Source organism: Falco cherrug, chromosome 2, assembly GCF_023634085.1.
Source record: "Falco cherrug isolate bFalChe1 chromosome 2, bFalChe1.pri, whole genome shotgun sequence".
NCBI classification, from domain to species: Eukaryota; Metazoa; Chordata; class Aves; order Falconiformes; family Falconidae; genus Falco; species Falco cherrug.
Genome location: NC_073698.1, coordinates 33,966,604 through 33,990,422, shown reverse-complemented (window position 1 = coordinate 33,990,422; position 23,819 = coordinate 33,966,604). Strand labels below are relative to the sequence as shown.

The 23,819-nt window shown below is 40.0% G+C and overlaps 1 protein-coding gene across 2 annotated transcripts in view; it reads right to left on the bottom strand.

Annotated features, from left to right (window-relative positions):
• Nucleotides 1-2,720, bottom strand: part of VWA8 (von Willebrand factor A domain containing 8) — a 185,969-nt gene extending 183,249 nt beyond the window's left edge. The window contains exon 1 of one of the 2 annotated variants that reach the window (XM_027815848.2): nucleotides 2,504-2,720. In XM_027815848.2, coding sequence (XP_027671649.2) covers nucleotides 2,504-2,648 — 145 coding nt within the window. In that variant the 5' untranslated portion in view covers nucleotides 2,649-2,720. Of the gene's footprint in view, nucleotides 1-920; nucleotides 952-2,503 lie in introns of those variants that run through there. The other variant, XM_027815857.2, reaches the window with a different exon arrangement.
• Nucleotides 2,721-23,819: the final 21,099 nt, after the last annotated feature.

The window sequence follows — 23,819 nt, the reverse complement described above, 5'->3', positions numbered from 1 at the left end:
CTCAGCAGATACTTTTGTATGTATTACCGAGATGTTTTAGGCTCTAAACACTGGTTTGATTAGGAACTGGGCCTGACCAGATTTTGGAAAGCATAGGAAGTGGACTTGGACAAGCAGATCTGCAGAAAACAGTTAATGAAGCTGGTGTATATTGTGGCCTAAGCAAGTGGCAAAGCATGAGTTGATTTATGTATGCTGAGCAGCAAAGCCCCCAAGAGACCTTCCATTGCCTGTACGAACTGGCAATGACTTTTATTTTTCCAGTTCTCAGTTTTTACCAAATTCATCATTTGTTCTTATTAACCCCTTAAAGCATCTCTGATATTGTGCAGTCCATCAGATTTTTTTCAAAAGTTTCATATTACATAATGCATATAAACATCAGTGAACTGAGTTACGTAGAACTTCACTTTGTTCATCTCATACTGTAATTCAAATAATAATTCATCACAAGTAACTCTGCAGTCTACTAAGGGTTCATCCTTTTCAGTCTTTTGGAAGCAAACATGAAACCTGCATTAAAAATTAATCTGATAGTCATCCTTCCACAACATTTCTTACTATAAATTCAGTTTCCCCCATTAAATAAGTTGTGCAAGCCCAAACCCTTCTTAGATAATCCTAGATAAAGAGAGAGCTGAAAAGCTAAGCATGGCTCCTTCACACACAACAGGACAAAAACCACGCAACAGTTTCACCCTTACACTTAAAAGGTACCATCACAGGCAGTAAATTCGATCTGGCAGGCATGTCAGATCCAAATTACTGGGTAGACAACAATTTGCTGTTAACAGCTCCAGCCTTTCCAGAAATACTTCTTTTTATCACTAAAGGAAGAGACATGCAACCTCAACACTGAATACAGAAAGACTTGTAATTACAGCAGCTACATAGAAACAGCAAAAACATGTATTGCACACGGAATTTCAGACCATCTCCTTGTAACTTCAGTTGCTTCAAAGGAGTAACAGGGCCTGCAAGAAGACATGCAATCACCTTTAAAATAAAATTAAAAAAAACCCCAACAACAAAACCCAAATCATAAATATTATTTCTAATATGAAGTTCCCAAATTCACATGAGCTGGGGAAGCACTATAATGAATGAGATGCCTCAGGTGCTGGGAGGGCAAATATCTCTAATATTACCTCTTAGACTGCCTTTAATAAATTAATATTTTTAATATAAAAATATATAAATATTAAAAAAAAGGATTGTTTAGAGCTTTGGGATTTAAATACTTCTACCAAAACTATTATCATCACTGATAGTAACTGGGAATATTCCCATTATTCACATACATATACAGTGTATTCACGAATATTGCTAAGTTACACAGAACATGAAAATTATGAAGTATTTTTAGTAATACTGCATTTGCTGTTTCATTTTGCTGAATTTCTTCTTGTTCTTAAGGGTTTTCATTCCACAAAGGGCTGAAAAGTGCTGAGCTACTCTGTTCAGGTGCTTTTTTCACACACTGTTAAATTGTTGCCTTTTATCCCTATTTGTTTTAACATAAACAACCCTACATTTTTTATTACTTTTTGAATAGGAAATATCTGTGAAAATTTTTGAAGGAATTTTACGGTTATCATCATGTCCCAAAAGCTTCCTCCTTGAGAATGCAAACACATATTTAAAGAAGTGAACTGGTCAACTATTAAACAGATTTAAAAAAAATTTACATGGTGATAAATGGTATTAAAGGGGTGGCATTAAGAACTTTAGCGAGTACCCCACCATCAGAATCACTTGCTGTCATTCCATCTCCCTAATTTACAGATGCTCACCACTTGCTCTGTATTTAGTATCTTTGCTGCTTTTGGCCTTCACCCAGAAAAGCACCAGCTACCACAGGCATATGTCACCATTTCCAAATGCCACTCCTGCTCTGCAAAGACCTGTCATCTGTCTCAAAGGTCACCAGAGGATATCCCAGGACAGTTCAGGTCATCCTTCCTAGCATACGCAACTCAAGGTCAACTGCCTATCTCATTACCGTGTGCCACAGGCACACTCACACAAACATCAGCCCTGGCATCCCCTGCCATGGGTATGGCTTTGCCTCAACATGGGGAAAAAGCCACGCCAAGCAGAAGGAGAAAGCACGGCACCATGGTACTGGCGAAGGGCCGTTCCCACCGGTCCAGGCTGCGGGGCTGCTCCTCGCATCACTACGGGTGAGACACTTGGAAAGAGAAGCTATGGAAGGCCACACCGAGCGCCCCTGCAAGCCTGTGCCTGAACTCTGCCCCGTCTCACGCCACATTCACGACCATAAGAAAAAACAGGGGCGGCAGCGCAAAGCGGACAAGCCAGCAGCCCCTAACGTGGTAACCGGCCCACAGGCCTGCCCCGGGCCGCCTGCGGAGGGGATAGCGGCGCTGCCCACGTCTCCGCGCCCAGCGTCCGGGCCTGGGGGCTGCTCGGGCCAACGGGTGCCGGGGAAGGCTCGGGGAGGGGCCCGTGCCGGGCCTCCCCGGCGTCCGGGGGTCGTTACCTGAGCTGTGCAGCGCCCTGGCCTCCAGGCGGCCGCACCGCGCCGCGGCCGCACCGCCGCCCACGACCTGCCGCAGGAGCAGGCGGACCCTGCGCGCAGCGGGGCCCCCGGCCCCGCCGCCCAGGCACAGCACCCGCGACTGCATGGGCCGCACGGAGGCCGCCGCCGGGCCGGGCCGAGCCAAGCCAAGTAGGGGAAGGGAAACACCGCGGCACAAAGTCCCACCGGAAACTAGCGCCGCGCCGACCGGCGGCCGGGGCGGGTACGGGCCGGCGTGGGTCGCGGGGGTGGCGGCCGCCGGCTGAGCCTGCTTGTGTCGCTGGGGTGTCTGGGGAAGGCGGCGGAGGGGGACGGGGACTTCTTTCGCCCCCAGCGGTGCCGGAGCGGTGGTGTGCCTGGCCGGAGGGGGCGGCGATGGCAGGGGTAACCCTGGGCTCCGCAGCGCGGGCCGCCGCGGCCGGGAGGGAGGCGATGGCGGGCGGCGGCCGGGCCGCCTCGGCCCGGTGCCCCCGGTGTGCTTAGTGGGAGGGTGGGGGCGTCAGCTCCGAGAACGACGAGATGATTTTTACATGAAAAAGAGTGAACTCCATAGCTGGAAACGTTTAAAAGGCGCTGGAAAGCAAAGCGTGGGCAGCGGTGGCTGAGGTGAATTCATGCGCCGAAGGTATTTCCTACCTCTGATTTCTTAAATTCTGCTGATTTCATGGGCCCTCCTGTCCCAGTGCCACCCGTTCCTGTGTTCTTGGGATTAAGTTATTTTATACTTTAAGAATTATTTGAACCAAGTTACTCAGGAGTGACGTTTTGCACATGCATGGCTTAGATGTGAGGGTTTTGTAGAAAAAATGATGTTACTGATATAGATTTCAAAACTGGCTTGTTTCAACTGAAGTTACTAGTCTTAGTTCTATGTAAAAGCTCTGGAGTAAATTTTAGAATATTTGTGAAAGGCTGAAGCTTTCACAGTTACGGACTAAGCCTTGTTTCAAGGAAAATCCAGTTGAGGCTTGGATCTCAGCACTGGTAAAAAGATGGTGAGGGAGCTTAGCAGAAGGTAGAAGCCAAAGTCGAGTCGCTGTTTTTATCACCTGTACTTAAGGCTTTAGGTATGTCTGTGTCCAGGGGCTGGGAGAACTTCTCTCCAGTAAATCGCCCTTTTCCTGCATGTTTTCAATACTGAACGATTATACCAGAGGACAACTGCTGAGTGAGCTAAACACCGTTTAAACATAGACAACTTAGACTTCTAAGCCCCCAAAAGTCTTATGAATCATGAATGTTGATCTAGTTCTAGATGCATTTCTGCAGCTCAGTATTAGGTGCTTTAAACACCTGAGAGGCAAGATTTCATGATCTTCAGCATTTCCCATTGGCTAGAGTGTTGATTGGGTATAAATTCTATTCTTAGTACCTAATACAGGTCTATGAACCTGCTTTCTGGGTCTAAGGCAGGGTAAACTAAATTGAAACATCTTTTTATGGATATTGCCCGAATTTCTTGTAAGCTGAGGATCGTGAATGCTGGAATCTAAAGATGGCTAAGTAACAAGAAGGTCTGGGAGAACAGAGTAGGAAGGCCAGTGAAGGAAAATAACAATGGAATCGTTTATGAATGTGTTTTACCAATCTGGGATATTAGATTAGACTATTACATTGATCCTTCTGTCGTATCTGTAGGAAAAAAAGTAAATAATAAATTACAACAGATATACAAACAATTAAATGAATAACCTGAATACTGAATAGATTTTAGGCTGTGCTGAAAATAAGACATTTCAAACTTTTGTACAGATTCACAGCAATTTCACACTGTGAATGTACAAAGCCTCCTTTTACCTCTTTGTGTGTATATATATACCTGTCAAACTAAATGCTTTAAATTTCAGCCCTGAGTCATGTATCTATAAAATGTTTTGCTTTTTGAAGCATTGTCTTAAAAATTCTGTATTAGTCAACTTTTCCAAAACTTTAAATTCAGCCTCGAGTTCAGCCTCCAACTTTCCATTTGCAGCATAAGAAAACTATATTTACTGATTTTTCAAACCATTGCTGGGGAAGTTATAATGGAAACATTGTTATTTCTGTGCATAATTATGGGAGGGAAATTTTGTTGCATATATGTATGTATACATGCATAGACAAACAACTAGATGCACAACTTGAATGTTGTGTTGGTTTTATGCTATAACGTCAGTCATGGCACCACTCTAAATTTAGTATAATTTAATAATGTGGATGTATAGAACCTAGTTTTTCTTGTATATACATGTGTATACCCACACGTGCAATTTTATCTAGCTATACAATATTACATTATCGCATGAATATGGCATCTGCTTCACTTGCTAATCATAACTGATGCATATATGCTTTACATATGTAGTACTTGCTTACTATAGAAAGCACGATTCCATCAGTGGTTCAGTGCTGTCATGAAGTGGAAGGATTTAGCAGTCTGCATCTGGTGTGTTTGTGAAGGCTCTCACAGACGATTTACAGCACTGGTAACAAACAGCTATTTCATATTTTCATTCCCTGCCTTAACAGCATTCTTATTTGGATCATGAAGTTTCTTCACAAAAATACTTTTCCTTTGATTAAACAGAAAAGAACTTACTCCAAAGAGTGAGAGCTCAAAAAAGTCTCTTGAGTTGACAGTTTCCAAACTGTTCTCTCTAGTAGCTGTCAACTACTTTGCTGTGTAGCTCTAGCTGCATGACTAAATTAGATGCAGGTGCAGACTATAAAGAACAATGCATCATCTTTGCCTAGTTGTAGTCAGTTCTTCTGACTACAAGAGCAGAGAAGACAGCTGAGATGAAATCCTAGCTTTATCTGAAGTTCGTGGGAAATCTCCAATTGAATGCAGCGAGGCCTGAATTTTACCCAAATGTTCTGGCTGAACTACAGTAATAGAAGTAAGTTAGTCTTCATTTACTGTTAAATCTTTGTCTAGAGGGTAGGTCTAACATTAAACTCCTTTGAAACTATGTCCAGAAAATGTGAAGAGGCAAAAAAGGAAGTATATTAGAATTCATACAATTCCCTAGTGGTGTGGTTTCCATCTGGCAATGCTAACAGAGAAAGTCAAGCCATAGAGGCAGGCCTTGATTACCAATAATTTTCATTCCTGAGTTCAAGAGGTTACTTTTGTATCTTTTTTCCGTTAGGCAAAATTAGTTTCCTTGTTTTAAAATGTATAGCTGTTTTCCCAAATTATCTGTAGCTACTGATGGCTTGCTTTACATGCTAGATGTGGAGGGAGAATCTGGCTTGTACAAATCTAAGTACTGATTTCCATGGAGCCACTCTAATTCACTCTAATGAGTCTTTGTAATACCAGAAGGTTCTCTTTTTATATAGAATTAATTGAGAAAAATATAAATCAAGTAAAAATGGAAATGCACAGCTGTTCCTTTGTTGACCTGAACCCTAAATCTGTCCCCTGTTTTAATCCAAGTTGATTTGAAAAATGGATCCACCAATAAGATACCAAGGTTCAAATGTAAATTGTCTTATGTCTCCTGGTTCTTGCTAAACTGGCTTTCATTCATACTTTCTTCTTTGCATCTAATGATTATTAGAATATCCACCTCTTACTTATGCACTACTATAAAACAGGCAAGAGTCAAAGCTAGATTTTGTTCTACAAATGGTGTTTATAATAGATTTTCCACCCCAGAAGAGTGAATAATTACTACCTTTTTAGTTAAGGGTTGAAAGGTTTTTGTTCTCTGTTTGTATGACAGCTTCTTTCAAGAAATTAACATCCATTCCATTAGCTTTCTTACTATCTCTTCAGACCCCTCTCTGTGTTATTCTATACTGTTTGCACTGAACTAAAACAGCAAGTAAGGATAAAGTCATTATTGTTTTCTGTAAGAAATAATGACATCTGATTGCTCACTGGAAGTTTGACCTGACAGCCTGTAGCTACTTGGAAGTACCTTTCTTGAAGATCATTTTTGCAGCCATAATACCTGTATATATATATATTTTTTTTTAAGGAACATAAAAGGTAAGAAGAACAAGCACTCTGCTGAGTGGTACCACATACTCACATTTGTATATATGTTACAACATAAATGCTCAGAGTGTAAAGGCCGTAAGTATTGGCATCTGTAATTTCTTATGCCAAACTCCCATCTGTTTTCAGTAGTTTGTAACTCCATCATTCTGTACTAATTTGGGCAGAAATTCCTCATGCTGAATTTCTGCCTCAGGCTGAAGACATCTTTTGAAAACTTGAACAAAAATAGCTTAGTCGCTTTTCAGAAAAGAAAAAAGTGTTATACTCAGGAGCAGCTATAACCCTTATGTGACTGGGAAGGCTACACAACTGAGTAGCCGCATGGCATGAGGGAAATGCTTACTGCCTTCCTCGGTGCTATTGGAGAGCTGAGGGGAGACTAAAGAATATTAAAAACCTCAGTCCTGCCTGATAAATCTGCATCTGGTTTTACCAACATGAAAACAGTTCTTAAACTAGGAGCTTCACTGTTCCCAGGCTTTAGCATCAGGGCTGGAATTCTCTTAACAGTTGATCAGAATCATTCTGGTTTCAGAAAGATGCTTTTTGATGACCCCAGGTTTTTTGATGACACGGATTTTTTTTGCTGAATCATGAGCTTCTAAAAACTAGGGGAATGTATTGTTTTTAACAGCTAACTCCTCATAGTCAGTTTGCATGAAGTATGACCTAGGGTAAGACTGCATTGGCTGAGGCAGACTTCCCCCTCTTATTTCTCCTTTTAGGCCAGGGAGCACTACAGAAAACTCACCCTCTGATGGACTTTCAGTGCTCATCCTTTCCCCAGGCTGAGGAAGCAGAGGGATGAGGAGCTGAACCTGAAGGGATAGTTAGAAAGTGGTGAATTAAGCACAAGGAACCCAAAGGGGAAGTGTGAGGGAGAGCAAAGCCACTAGATGGACGTAGACTGAGTAAAAATCTACATGAACTAAAAGTACTGAAAGATGAGGTCACGACAGGGGTTGAAAGCACCATGACCATTATGTGTTGTAAGTTCTGGACACCACTGGAACCCCTGATGTTCTGCTGCTCACAGATACAATTGTGAAACCTACTGAAAATACACTGACCTGGTTCAATCATGCTGTTAGTCTGAGTGATAGGGGGAGCTTTGCTGTCCTGCTGATGCATTATTGGGACTCTAGGGCAGGAGAGTTGTTTCTATTTGATTTCTGTAATTGTGCTTTCTTTGAACTCTAGAAAAACTATAATATGCTCCAGTAAACTAATATAGTAGTTTAGTGATTTCAGACCTGTATGAAGTCAAACGTTTAGGAATTAAATGCAAAAATGATACCATTTTTTTTAGGTTATTGAAATTAAACTGCTGTTGATATGAAAATTTTCATACAATATCAATGAGATTATTAGAAACTTATTTCATTGGCTTCATAGATATTCATAGCCTCATAAAGCCTAGTGTGCATTAACAATGTGCATGTAGAGGCTATAAGAGTTAAGAATAGCATTACAGTTATGAATTAGCATAGCATTAATACTAGAAAAGACAACAACCTCTTCAAGAAGAGAGAGACAAAGAAACCATGCATCAAGATTCTTTCCCTCCTGCTGAAGAGGATAGCACCTGGGGAGTGACAACTTCAATTTGAAGAACTCAGCAATCAGATCTATAGAATCACAGAATCATTCAGGTTGGAAAAGACCTTTGAGATCATCAAGTCCAACTGTTAACCCAGGACTGCCAAGTCCATCACTAAACCATGTCCTTTAGCACCACATCTACGGGGGTTTTTTAAACACCTCCAGGGACGGTGATTCCACCATCTCCGTGGGCAGCCTGTTCCAATGCTTGACCGCCCTTTCCATGAAGAAATTTTTCCTAATACCCAATCTAAACCTCCCCTGGCATAACTTGAGGCCATTTCCTCTTGTCTTGCTACTTGTCATCTGGGAGAAGAGACCTACGCCCACCTGCCTACAACGTCTTTCAGGTAGAGAGCAATAAAGTCCTCCCTTGACTCTCCTCTTCTTCAGACTAAAATACCCCAGTTCCCTCAGCTGCTCCTCATCAGACTTGTGCTCCAGACCCCTCACCAGCTCCGTTGCTCTTCTCTGGACACGCTCCAGCACCTCAGTGTCTTTCTTGCAGTGAGGGGCCCAAAACTGGACACAGGATTTGAGGTGCGGCCTCACCAGTGCTGAGTGCAGGCGGACAATCATTGCACTGGTCCTGCTGGCCACACTGTTTTGGGTACAAAGTAATCACCAGTGTAGGGTATCAGCTCATTAGTGGGTTATTTGATTTTGTCCTTCCCTGTGTCCTTCATGGCTGTCATGATCCTTTAACTCTTGTATGCTTTTCACCCCATGCCCCTGAACACTAGTGTAAAGTATCTTCTAAATAAACTCCACTTGTTTGTATTTAGTGTTTTACTTATAACTGGGGTGGGCTACAACTGTACACAAAGCTGATTACTAGAGTGAATGGGTAGTGTCTGTGTAAAATGTTGTAGTTCCATTCCAGTCCCATGTGCCCTTACCCTAAAGCTTTTTTGGACTCAGCCCACAACAGAAAGGCAGCCACAGAATGTTAGTAGAGCTGTTAACTTAAGAGCTATGCAAAATATCTGATCAAAGATTACCTGCAATCTTTATCTGTTTTAATCTTGAAATGGTAGGTTTCCTTTTTTCTTAAGAATAAACACCTTGGATTTTGCTAATGTTTATGTCTTGATGGATTGCTTTTTGCTATCTACAGAATATTGCACAGAATAATCTCTAAAGGGTGACTGGCCGTGTGTCCTGGTCACACATCATCATCAGTAAAATGCCAAAGTTCCTGAGGACAAGACTAATCTTACCCCCTTGTAATTCAGTGTTGTCCCTGTTAAGCATGGGCTAATTCAATGTATCACAAAGGTCATTTAAAATTTCAATAAATTGTGGGGCAATCTCAGAAGCTCTTACTTGCTGTTAACGAACAAAACTTCAGCTGCGGAACTTGCAACATTAATTCAGTAGGGCCTGAGGCCATTTGTGGGGCTTACACAATCCCAAAAGATGAAAATACTTATTGCCTCATTCCTGAACCTTTGAACGCTGTAGGCATTACTTTCATGAAGAGTCGTCAACCTGCCAGGCTGGCCACAGGGTAGAGCTGCGGGTGACACATGGTGAAATATTCAGCCCAGAACGAAGGCTGAGGTGAGCACCCAACTGTTCCATTTAGACACTAATATCCGGAATCCTTGCTTAAGGGAGCTGCCAGCGAATCCCCTGCTGGCATATGTTCAGGGTCTGTCTTAACAGGAGAGTTCATAATCAGTAGCCTGACCCCTCGACCTTGTCAATGTAAATAAAATACACAAAATTGTGCCTTCTGTGCTGTCATCTCTGGGAAGAGGCATTATGGCTTGCACGTCACAACTGCATTAGCCTTGTATGAACACTGAATGAAAACCTTCACGGGCTATGGGTGCACAAAAGTGCAGATTTAAAATAGCTTTAAATGACCTGGCCTGAAATTTGAAATCCCACACAGAGTTTCATTATTATAATCTTGTGTTTAATATAAACTAGAATAAATGAGGTAATTTTTTTGCTGGAAATTTTAAACTGAAAGTTTATTAAATCTGTATTTAAAGAATGACCTAAAAAAAACTTTAAGAAATAAAAAAAGCCAAACCAGCTGTCATGAGGCTGTGATGAGATTTTCTTTCTAAAAGATAAGACCTTGAAAATGTTTGATATTCATCTCTCATAAAGTCTGTATCCAAAGTGAAGTACAATCTTTACTTTCTCAGTACAAGACTGTTTAACACAGGTCCTCCAGGGAAACTCTGACTTGATTAGAATTCTCTTAGTGTTTTCAGTGGAGCAGCAGTCTTTTACAAACTAGACAAAGACAAACTGTATACAATCTGATTGTTGTTTCAGCTATTTGTTTTGCGGCTTCATTATGTTCAGATGAAACAGTTCAAATTGAAAATTAGAAACAATAACTGCACTAAGTGAAGATAGATTCCAAAAGAAGAGGCAGGAGATACAAAAACCTCTTTCTTTTTAGGTCAACCAGAATTTCAGTGTGTGTGAATATGCAACTTAGTTTCACCTGCTCTCTTTGATGTACTGCACCTAACGATATAATTTTATCAGACAGTCTGTCTGGGAAGATTCAATTTTATGACAAGTGAAAGAAATGTGAAAATGGTAATTATGAGGAGATTAAAGTAATGCAGTACATGTTTATAGCTCATATATTAAGAGGCGGATTTTTTTTTCTTTCTTTTATGAGTGGCTGTATGGGTTTTGCTTTTGAAAATGAACACTTTTAAAGCCCACAGTGGAGCCTCTTAAATAAAAAAGATCTCAAATTCCTCTGAATATATTTTCAGAATTAAAATACGGTATCTCCCTTTGTTGGAAGGAGTAACCCATCCCATCTCGACTTTCACTTGCTGTCCTGAACAATGGTCCTTTGCTGTCCTAATATCTTAATGGATTAATGTTCTAAGAATGTTTAAATGGGATTGTGGAGCTTTCATTTACACTTGGGACACTGTTCTTCTTCATTCACAATTCCTTTCTCAGTGTTCAGCATTGGTTTTGTCTGAAGGTCAATTTAAGGACATCTTAAAAGCCTTGTCTTCATTTCTACTTTGATTTTCTTACTTCATAGTACACTGAAGTAGTTCAAGAGCACTGCAAAGCATGTCAGATGAAGTTTTGTCTTCAAAAGCTCAGAATTTAAGGGCTTAACCCAGTTTGCATGCAACTAGTCAGTCATACTTTGATTTCAAAGAATGAGTACAGTTATTCAAGTGGGTAGGCGTTAGCAGAATTGGTCCATGCAGAACAATAAATGAGTTCATGTGAGGGAAGATTTTTTTTGTAAGACTTGAGTGTGCTTGGCCTTGATTTATATTGCATAAATAGTGGCTGACAGCCCAACCACCGTTATGTTGTGTGGTATGGAAGCAGCTAGTACAGTAGGTGATGAGGGGAAGGTACTAATGCTCTCTTACGCTATTTGTCATGCTAAATCAGTGCCTGAAATCCCTTCTTCCTAGGTAGACATACGAAGGGGAGTGGGTATAAGTATGATCTCCTCTCTCTATTTCTGAGCTGGTGCAAGATGAATCAGCTCGCTGCCATTCGAGGCAATGCATCCAAGTAAAAGCATGCTCACTCGGTAACTTGGTATTCAGGAACTTAACAGTGAGTTTTATTGTTGTCGTTCATAATTATTATTCCTATTAGTACTAGAAGGGATTTGAAGAAGAGAAGGTGGGAGTCCAGTGAGCAGGGAACAAACAACCTGGGTGTCACTTCATAAGCAGTTACAGAGTGCAGCTCACAGCATTTATCTAACTTCAGATTTATTTGTGCAGCTAATTGATTAATTACAACAGAATCTATTTAATGGCCTACTTGAAGAGCAGTGCATCTGGAATAAGCATGAAAGGCAAGGAGATCAACAGTACAATTTGAATGTATTCACAGGAAAAAACTTGTGCTCTGGAAGCGGTGTGCACCTTCGAACATAGCAGTACCAGTGGTCAGAAGCTTTTCCTTCTTCAGATCCACATTTATAAACCTGAAACCTTTCCTCTGCCTATAAAATACTGCAGTCACAAAGACATTTGGCAGCCCATGCTAATGCTGATAATATTCAGCATCCACTGTCAGTTTTTATTACCTGCTTCCATTGCCACCTTCTGCTTGCTGAGTCCACCTCTTTGGCTACCCTGCCTTTTGTAGTGTAAGGTCTTTGGGGCAGGAAATAGCCTTTTTGGTGTGGTTTATAGGTGTTAAAACACAGAAGGGCTCTGATTCACCACTGCAACTCTGAGATCATAATACAAATAAGCCCAAGACAGATTCTGTGTTTGTTACAATTGTATTTTTTCCCCAAATTACAGAGAGATCCTTTGAAAAATAGAGTAGGCCATGTTGTGTTTTATCCATCGAGCTCTAGAATATATCTATGTCGCTGAAAAATTATACTTGCCAGAGGCTTAGAAAAGGCATTCCATATTTGTGATGTGATTTAACTGGGCCTAGCCTTACTTTGTTTCACTATGTCCTAATTTAGACTACTAAAAAGGCTGCTTTACACTGAGCTTCATGCTGAGCCAGTCCCTGAACTGATTCAGGAGACAGAAGAATGACCAAAACCCAATACGGTATAATTATACTTCTTTAAAGTGAGAGGAGGACTGAGAATACTTTGCATGAATTGTAGCCCAGATAGCTGATACCTGGGGCAGTAGGAATAAGTATAAACTTGAAAGATGCAGTCATCAGGGATGGAATAGAGGCATGGCTGTATATAGAATATTCAGTTATAATAATATTGTAGCCACACAGTACAAACAAAGAAAAAAAAATTTAAAGACTGCTGATACACAGAAGGGGTAATCCACTAGAGGGAGACAAACTGAAGAAACCATTCATTGCACTGAAATCACCAAAAAAAATGAAGTGGAAGAAATAAGAAGAGTGTGTACAATTAAACACAGTCATCCCTATTCATATTTAATGATTAATTCACCCAGCATTCTTGCTTGTCTTACTTCCTTGTCAGTATTGGGAAATTTAGATTTTAATTTTAATTTCTTGCTAAGTGTGTTAGTTTTGGCAAAACGTTGCTGGTAAAAATACAACATCTGTATTTCACAAACCCTATTTCTTGGTACTGGAAAGATTTCTTATTGTTAACAAGTCCATGTGAAAGAGCCATAATTTAGATTCTTACTGTTTTTTGACAGAAGGAATGCATAGTGCAAAATATGTTTAATGATAGCAGTATTGCAGATTGCTTTTATAGCTCCAGGGGTTTGTAAACAATTATGTAGCAATCTTTTAATTCAAGAAGATTGACAAACATACAAATTCTTCCTGACTAATAGGCAAAATAAAGGAATTTAGTACAAGACTGACCAACACTTAAAGTTGTGGTGGATTGACCCTGTTAACCACCCAGATGCTTACTCATTCCCTGTCTCATGCAAGAAGAGGGTAAATCAATGGCAGTGTGGGTGTTTGGCTCTTGGCTGAGGTCAAGACACCATAGTCCTTCCCAACCCAGTACAAAAGCCTTCCTCATCTCAACAAAGTTCTTGATGGTTTATCTGGTGACAGCTTATATCCTGGGTTGCCTTGAATTGCTCTAACCTGAGAAAATAGAAACTAGTCATCCAAGTTTGAGCAGACAACAGAAGGTCCACCTTATAGTCAAAGGAAAAAAATAGACACCCTGAAAGGGCAATTCATCTTGACCTGAGGCAGGTATCTCTGTTCAGATTAATTGTTCTCTTGAAAAGTCTATTTCTTTCTAATGGAAACTTTGCCTCACTAGCTCAGGTCTGAATGGGTTACTTCAGACACCCAAAGGCAGGTGAGACAAAGCCAACTGGCTGCTTACATCTTTATCTGATTTAATTGCTCCTTTTCGTATGCCTTTTGAAACCTCACCAGTGGTGTCAATTCTAGTTCAGTTGTGTCCCCCTTTATCCCAGAATTAAAGATTATCCCCTACTTTTGCTTTTATATTCTCAGTATTTTTCTGTGTTCTGACACTATTTTTAGTAATATGTACCCCTTTCTTCAGTAACAGCTATTAATTTTATTAGTTGTAGCCTGCTTTACTGGTTAAACTGTAGGCTGAGCAAGCCCAGCAAAAGAAGAAAAAGCTAAAAATTCATGTGACCTGAGCTAAATTTTCTCGTGCTTCATATGCATACTTCCCCATTTTATAGCTAAGCACTGTATGTAGCCCAGAGTATTTACACTCCTTTTTCTTTGCTGATCAAAAGGATATTTTTTGTTGAGGAACAGAAGGAAGACTTTTCCTTACTTGTCAGGACTTGATATAGATATTGTCCCACTTCTACCCAAAGCGCATCTAATAAAAATCTGTTTCATTGTTTGTAACTCTTTCACAGCATTTATTTTCATTGGGGTTTTTGGCACAACTGGAAGCTTTCACGTTTTGAAGAATTGGAACTGTGCTCAGGAGAAGTAGTTGTGCAAAACCACTGTATGACTAAATATGCTCTTGCTATGTTTTATACCCATCCTTCTCTCCTTCCTTTTGTCTTTACTCCTTCCCTCCTTTGTCCCTTCCCCCTTTCTTCCTTCATTCCTTCTCTCCTTCATTCTTCCTTTCCTCTTTCCCTTCTCTCCCAAGCCTTTTAATGTGCCAGCTGTTTTTTAACAGATGTTTCCCTCATAACCACCCAACTTCTCATTTTCCTACTTTTCTTTATGCTGCTTCTGTTTCTCCTGCTGGGCTGTATTATCATCGCTACTCATGCATTGTGCATTAGAAAACCCACATCCAAATCTAGTCAATAGAGGTTAGATTCAAAAGTTGGTTTAAGGGCAGGTCTTAATCCCAGTTTACTGAAGTCAATAGCAGATCTTACCGTGCCTAAGCCGATCACTCTATCCTAATTCAGTTCTGAGACTCACATTATAGAATTGCAGTAGGTTCTGAAACTTGTAACCTGAAAGGCAGGAAGTTATTAGAGAACAAGCTCTTGTTTTGCAGTCCCTTGTGGATAACACCCACTTGGATGAAGTTGCCATCTGTTGTTTTCTTGGATCATGTCAGAATATGTGAAATAAACTGGAAGAGAGGCAAAATGACAGACAGATGCAAGTGGGCAATAATGGTTGGAAATCTACTGTTGAGGTCCTACAAAGCAAGGGAAGGATGTGAAATGTTATATGTTTGGTCTGGAAAGGACCTGTTGGGGCAATAAAGGTGATTGCACCAATCACCAAAATGTGGCTGGAGCATAAAGCAAGCTCCCTGGCTATAACAGATCCATCATCGTTGTTCTTTATTTTTCTCATTGTTTTCTAGGCATAAATGAGCTGAATGCTAGCAGTGGGAAGTGGAACCAGAATCACACTTTAGACCACAGGGAGAAGGACACAGTAGAAGAGCAGTTAGAGTAAATAACTTGTGGGCTTAATGCTGGGAACTAGAAGTGTGACATTCCCATTGGCAAAGCTGAGTAGTAACGAGGATCCAGCCTGTATCTTATAACCTGTCTCCAGTTGCAATACAGGAAAAGAGAGGAAAAGTTGAGGGAGTTGCAGGGTTATGATCAGAAGTTTCATCAATTTAATGATACCATGTATATTTTAACTTAAATTTATTTACATTTAAGTAAAGTGGTTTAGGATTCAAAACCAAATGACATAAATTATGTTGGTGCAAATGAAATACTGATGTTTATCCCTGTTAAAAAAGCATAGTTTTCTTTGTTTTCCCCCCTTCAGCCATCTATATATTTATATATATGTATATAAAAGATACCTATATTATGTGCAATATTGCACAAGACCCAAAATTGGTATATTGTACAGAAAGTGCATTTCCTGAAAATACTTTCAGAAATGTTTTAATAGTAAATGCTTCATCAAGAAGTTATATCATGTTATATACAGGAAAAGAAAAACTAATACATTGTTAGTTTGTCTGTTAGCTTCTGAATTTAAGCAAACACTTAATATACCAGTAATCTTTATTGCTGTTACGTTAGGCATGTCTGTAAGTAGTATTTAAATCTGATTCTCTTAAGCTGAAACAGTTTTACTGACTCAATGATACAAGCATTTCCTGAAAAAGAAGGACATATTTCCTGTATTTTGTTAATATTTGACAGTGCTGATCTTAAACCAGTAGCAACATGACACTGATTTGTAAGACAGATTTTAAAGTAAGGTTGAAATTCTATATTATTGTATCCCACATAAGCTCATTTACCGAGCAACAATTACATAATAAATTACATTTAAAACCAAAAATAGACCCTGTTGTCTTTATTTCAGTCATAGAATTAGCCAGACTTAAAAAAGACAGAGGATACTGCAGATGAGCTCTCAACTGACAGTGCTTTGTGTCCATGACTGAAGTGTCCTTAGCTTCAGAGTAGGCAACCAGCAGAAGTCAACTCCATGCTTTGGGTTCCTCAGAGTAGCAGGTTTTGCCCTCAGTGCTTAGTTCGAAAAAAAACCAAACCAAAACAAAAAACACACACAAACCCCACCCCCACCCCCCAACAACAACAACAACAACAAAATCAACCAAGAAAAGCTTCCTAACTAATCTGCACAGATGGGACAAAGCTCACTTTGAGCTACTGCAAGCTTGTTAAAGTTAATGCCAGTATTTACAATGGCATTCTAGTTTCTGCAGAAAGACAATGGAAGGGAAAGTGCAGAAAGACAGGGCTAAGTTTGGGCTCAAAGAGCTCTGATGTTTACTTGATGTTACTCAGCAGAAACACCATGTCTCTGAACTTGCAGTGTATGAAGTCAAATTTGTGCATAAACCTTCACAGAATAATCCTTAGTCTGAGGTTAGATGCCTGACCCTGTCTGAGAGCACACTCACTAAAATAATTGGCTTAATAAGAGTGGAAAGAAACATATAAGCAGTATTTTCAGTAACAGGGCTCACCTTTTTGTTAGTTACCTTCCTTGTTCAGGATACAAGGAGATCCTTTTGCATTAACTGTTGCCAAACCACAAATACCAGAAAAGAGACCCTCAACCGTCTACTTCCCACAAAAACTAAGAGCATATAGCAGGAGCCTAGACTGATTGAGAGATTAAAAAATATGCATTGCAGTAAAATAGAACAGTGGGCTCAATCTTCTTTGCTTGCCTAAGCAAAAGTTTGATTTAGCTTGATCACAAGTTCTAATTCTTGTTACATGGAAGAACAATTTAGTTTACAGAGGAGTCTTTCTTCCAACAGAAAAAGGTGCAAGAAATTCCAATGATGAGAGGTTAAGGCTAACTTAGATGGTGAACAATTTTTTCAGATTATTTTGTAAGCTTTGTAACCTTTTGATCCTTTTTTCTGTGACTCTTTACTGGACACTTACAGTGCTCAGGCCAGTGTCAAGTCTAGCCACTATATTACAGTGACAGTTGCACCAATGTCAAAGGTAATACAGTTTTCTATTATACAGTAAAGATTGTGTCCACCCTTACTAAGAGGATCAGGCTGAGAGCATATGTTCACTCTCTAGCTTCCATGACCTCAGATGCTTTGCTTCATTCTTCAAAGTATTGTTTTGTACATGGCTGCCCTAAAACTTGCATAGTTAGCTTATCAAATGATTGAGAGGGCTCAGTCACCTGTGTTCTGCATTATTTGTCGTTCCTGCAAACCATGTGTCATCTGGAAACAGTTACAATAGAGTATGCTTGTTTGCTTCAGAATTACTGATGATAACATTATAGAGCAAAAGCAAATCCCTTTAGGACCTAATAAAGCAAGCCTTTAATGATAATAAGACACCTTTCAATTAGTGGATTTTTGAACCACTGATTATTACCTTGATTTTTGATTGTTCTAAATTCTCAGTTACCTTGCCAAGAGGTACCAGATCAGATGCCTTATAGACTGTACATGCATCCACACTTACTGTATGAGCTTTTGGTTTAAAGATTACATCCCACACTACTTCTAGCCATTGTCTGGTTTTGTATTGTAGTCTCCCCAGAAGTGTGCAAGAGTGCTGGAGACTTGGATTCATACTGACCTGGTTCTTCCTAGGATTACATCTCTATGCCCTCCTGGCGAAAGGCTGTTCATTGTGCAAGGTAAAAAGCAGTTTCCCATGGACTTTGCTGCTGAAGAACCATTTAAAAAAAAATTAATCTAGACTTTGTGGACTGGAGACAAAATAGAATGAGAAGTTGAAATACAATTGTATCTCTAGTCTATGTAATTTTGATAATACTGAAGTTAAACATACAACGAATGTGTATCCCATCTCTTTGAATCATATGGTCACTATTCTAAAGTGGAAAACCCCAGGTTTTAGTCCAGTGCTATCAGGTAGTCTTAGAATAAATGCTATGAATTTTGACAATAGTAAGGTGTGCCCCAGATAAGCAACCTAGACCTTCTAAAGTTCAAGGTTTCCCTACTGCCAGAAGAGGATATCATCTGCATGCTTTGTTTTGTACTTGTACAAAATAGTCCCATCATTTCTCATCCCCTATATAACTAGAATCTGGTATTTTTGCTAAGACTTGATGAGTAGGGGCTCTGAAATTGTTTTGCCACCTCTTTAAATGCCATCTAGCTTTATACTGTCATGTTGTAAGAACTGGGTCCTTTTCCTTGCACTTATGAACAACTAAAACTACTTGCCTGCTCATGATCCTATGCATTGGGTTTTTTCTATTCAAATTGACTCCCTCCTTTGTGTTTCCTTTTCTTAATCTCTTCCCAGCATTGCACAGCCAAGGTGAAGTTGTTGATTGGTTGGCCAAGTAACCGGAGCCCGTATTGCTACATAGGTCATGGAAAGGTGAAGTGCCATGAAAGCTTTTTGTCTAGTACCTTCCCAAGTAGATTGTAAAATAGTCAGTTCGACTAATAATCTAATTTAAACCTCAGAATTCAGTTCCCTGTTACTGCGTGGGTTTGCTTTAAATCCTTGTCGCAAAGATTTGCAAACTCATTCTTTTGGTTAATAAAATAGAAACCTCTCATTCTATAAATACCTATAAAATAAAAACTTGGAAATCATATTTTATATGTACATTTATATATAGGTATATAAATTTTAGCAAAGATTAGTCAGTCCTATTCTGAGCTGCTTCTAGTATTTTGAAATCTGTTTTTTTGCAGTAAAGTAAAAAGTGAAATCACTTCGTGTGTAGAAACCATACCAATGAAAGGGATAGTTTTAAAAAGTGTGGTGATAGACAAGTAGCAATGCATGATAATGCCAAATTATACCACCTACGTCATACCACTTGACACATGAAAGATATTTTTGTAACATACAGGTGAATAATAGGTTGCAGTCTCTTCCCTTCTTCTCTCCCTTGAGATCTAGAGTTTCTTGTGGGGGATGTGTCAGATCTAGCCAAAAATGTGGACAAAGAGACAAAACTTCAGTCATGAAGCACAAACTTACCTAGATTGCTTTTATTCTTCTGGTTGAGAAAAGCAATTTTTTTCTTAAAAACATTCTCTCTTCCAAAAGGTTTTCATTCTACTTCTGTGCCAAACAACCTGATATAAAACATAAGTTATGGATTCAACAAGTCAGGAGCGGAGTTGTGTGGGTACTTCAGCAATGGTGTTATTCTAAAAAAGAAATTGTGTCCACATGACCTGATGAAAAGCAACCACAGTATTTGTGGGAGCAATATCAAAGATCACCAATTCTGTGTAACTTTAGTCTTGAATAAGATGCGACAGCCTTTGTTGACAGCTGGTTGGCTTGCATTTCTCCCAAAATTGGAACAAAAATCAAGCTTCTCTGTAAAAAAAGGAGAAAATATGCTTTGGGTCAAAAGAAATATGTAGATGGGGAAGAATAAAAAATAATTTAGTATGTTAAGACTGGTTCAATTCAGGTTTATTCCAACTTTTTCCAAACAATTAACATCTCACAGGGGTTATTTTCTAAGGGGAAAACTTGCTTAGAATTTTCCTTATAGGTGAGCTAGGTGACAACATAGTCCTGTGTTGCATTAAAGAATGTTTTATTGTGTAGCATGAGGATGATGAGTTTTGACAAGTTAACATATTGCCTTTGAATAAAGGTGTTCATTTAATGGAAGGAGATGTACATTATTCTCCACACTCCCCTCAGTCTACAGAGACACTACCAAGAACACTGGGAGAGGGTTTTACAAAAAGAAATTACATTACACTGCACTTGTTGAAATCAACTGCTATCTTTGTTATCTGTCAAATACCTTAACATCACATTTGACAACCTATACTAGCAAGGGACACACCTGAGGACTATTGCTGTTTGTGTTGTGCTCCCCTTTCCTCCTGTACCTGGGAGAGACTGCAATATGCATACTTAAATTAATGGCTTAAATTCAAGCATCTGAATGTGTCATGCAGGCTATTTAATTATATCAAGCTGGCCAATGAACATGGCTTGGAGGGGATGAAAATGCGTTCTGCATGCGTGAAAGGCAGCAGATGGATTTATTGACTTCAGATGCAGTCAGAGGACACAAAGTGACATTTTTTCTTTAAGAACCAGAAACAACAGAATTCACTAGTCGATGTGTCTGTGCACTAACGCAACAGATTGTGACTGTAAGGTTTAGCCTCCTTATGTACTTGCGTTTCATTTAAATTGGTTATTATCGTGTTCAATGTTTATGTTTCTATCCTGCTAATCCAATTTTTTGCAGTTTTTTGGTTTTGATTACTTTTAATCAAACAACCTGAATTTGGAGTCTGTTCTATATTAAAAGCTGCTGACTTCCAATTCTCCTCCACCTCAATGAATGTCTTATTCCTTCAGGAAGAAAATCTAAGACTTGAATCCTTCTAAGGTTATGTTCAAGATGTGGTTGTGACTACAGCAAAACCTAATGGATGGATGCTAGGCATAGGCAAAGAAAGAGCACAAAATAACAAGATTGGATTGACCATTATCCATCAGAAAGTTGTCTGGCATGATGCCTCTGCTGCCTTTCATGTCTCTCTAATTTTCTTCTGTCATGAACAAATAAAAATGGTTATAACAACTTTGCTTGGTTTTCCTGTAGTTTCTGGGCTTACACACCTCTGTATTTTTCTAAACCATTTTTCCAGCTTTCTTCAAATAGAGGTACATTGTAACTGCTGTTTTATCACTCTGCAGCTCTTTTCTGCCTTTTTTTTTTGAAATAGTTCTTTGTACTAAAATTTTCGATTAGATATTTCCTTGAGCTTGCAGAATAACCATGACCTAACAGAAGTAAACAAATGAAACACCTCCCCCTTAGGACTGAGCATAAACTATTTATGCTGCATTTTATGGATGCCTAAAAATCACTATGCAGTACCGTAATTCATGCATGAAGAACTAATTTCAGCTTCATTGCCTTCCATAGAGCTGCAGAAATGATACATTTAGTCTGATGATTGTGAGAGTGTGAAGAGTGTGTCTTCCTTAGATTCTCATTTATTTCTGTCTTCTTGTATTCACTTGCTTACTTGAGGTGCAAAGGAATTGGTATGGTTGAGTGAATTAGAAAGCTGTATGTGAAAAAAGAAACCTATATATTCTTTTCACGTCTTTGCTGATGGGAAGGCTATGCAGAGGCACATAGAACACGACACCAACTGTAACGTACGTACAAACAACGCAATGACTGTTGTATATATACACTCCTCCTCTGTTCAGTTCCCATCTTCCCTTCCCTCTAACTAGGCTTCAGTAGATTTCCATTTGCATTCTCCCACCTTTGAAAAGCCATCTCCTTCCTGCTGCCTTCCACCATCATACCTCTCCTCATTACTTCTACTTCCTTTACCATCAGGGATAAATACAGAATAACTGCGTGCCGTGGCCACCTTTACATTGCAGTCCCAGTCCCATGATAACTTTCACCAGTTCAGGCATACACTTTGCCCTGGAGAATTCAGTGGTGAATTCAGAAGCAGGAGGAGGTGCGAAAGGAGATGCCACTCTGCCCAAGTACAGGAGGTGAAGAGTGCGAAAGTCTGCCTCCTCATAGCAAAATGGGTTGGTGTGAGGGGACTGACCTTCCCATGCACACCTATAGTGTGAACCAGCTTTGGATGGATGACTGAGGTCATGGATGACTTCCCCCTTCCATACAGGGTGGCAGAGTCGATTGGAAAAAAAAAAAAAAAAAAAAAAAAAAGAAGCTTGATGCACCCTTGAGGGAAAGTTAGCTGATAAAATCAGTGATGAAGTACCTCTCTTTTGCTGTTTGTCCTCATTTCATTTGCTAAGGAAGAATTTTCCTGGGTCCATGTGATGCCCGAATTTAAAAATGTTCCCATTTTTTTGGCAGCTGCAGCTTCCTCAGCTTCAACAATTCAACGTGTAAAACTGGTATCAGCACTAGGCAGGCTCTGCATGCTTTTACCCCACAATCTCAGAAGAAGTCGATCTTAATATCTGTAACTGCAGATTACTAAGGCTCCCTGAGAAAGTGGAGGCTACAGACACACGTGGATAACCTTTTTAGACAGGTCTGCTTCAAAGGAGTTGTATTGGAGACAGTAAGATGCAAATAAGCAATGTTTGATCTCACAGTAAGCAACCAGATTATGAAAATAGGAAAATATAAATAAATCATCTTACAGCTTCTGCACAGCCCTGTTTGAAGACCCGTTCAGTAACATCAGGTAGAAAACACCTGCTCAAGGCAAAGCTGGCAGCTCTCCTTCCCTGCCTCAAGAAGCCTCCCCTCCCTAAAAGGCACTGGACTTTGAGAAGCCTGGTAGGGCTTGTCTTCACCACCCCTCCCACTCCCCCCTCAGAAGATGTGAATAAGGGTGCCTTCACCCTTCCAGAGGCCAAACAGAAAGATTCCACAACTGGAGCAGAGTGGCCGAGGGCTGCTTGGAGCTATGGTGCTGTGGTGCGATTTTTTCCCCCCATTAACTGAGCAGGGTAGTTTTTTGCCTGTTTTAATGTCAAGGGAGGTTCTGCAAAGTTCTGTATGTCAGTGTCATATTTGTCCCTGAATCTGTTGTGAACCAATGCAAAATAGGCTATTTGCACAGCTTTTAGGAAGAAGTCAAATCCTACACGTTCTTTTTATACACCTAGATGAATTGATGAAAGGGATTAATTGTATCCCAAAGACTTGGAATCATTAATCATCTCATCACTAATTGCAGCAGCAATGCTTTGCACCCCTTTAGACATCTGGTTTTACAACAGTTTCTCAAACAGATTATATTTTCTTGCCTGTTCAAAAGGTTTGGGTGGTGGGATTTTTTTCCTGCGGCCTGACACGGATTGGTGCCTGCTCATGGAAAAAATGCAGACCTGGAATTTGGATGAAACTCTGTTTCTTCCTGGGACCCATGCTGTAGGAATCGGTTCTCTGAAAGCAAGAGGGATGACGGAAGGAGGGATACTCACTGAAGAGCTTCAATACATCAGGAAGCAGGAGTCTTTACTTCCCTCAAGAAAATAACTCCACCCAGAAGGTCAAAGGTGGATGGCTTATGAACAGACGCTGCCAATGTATGGGTCAGGTTTTCCTTCCTATGGTAGTTGTGAGAGTGATGCTATGTGAGGTGGAAAAAGAGCTGGTAGCATCTCTAGGCGTGGCTTACATAATGCTTTCCACTGCTAGGGCCTTGTTTGAAAGGAGGTGTTTGGAAACACAGCAGGAAAATTCCTTTAAATACAGATGAGTTATTTTGCATGTCCCATGAAGCTCTGAACACAGCTTTGCCACACCAACAAGGGAAGATGCGCAGAGAGGATCAGAGTGAACGGGGTTCATCAACTAAGCCATGTTCATGCTGACTGACTTCTCTACTCCTAGTCCATA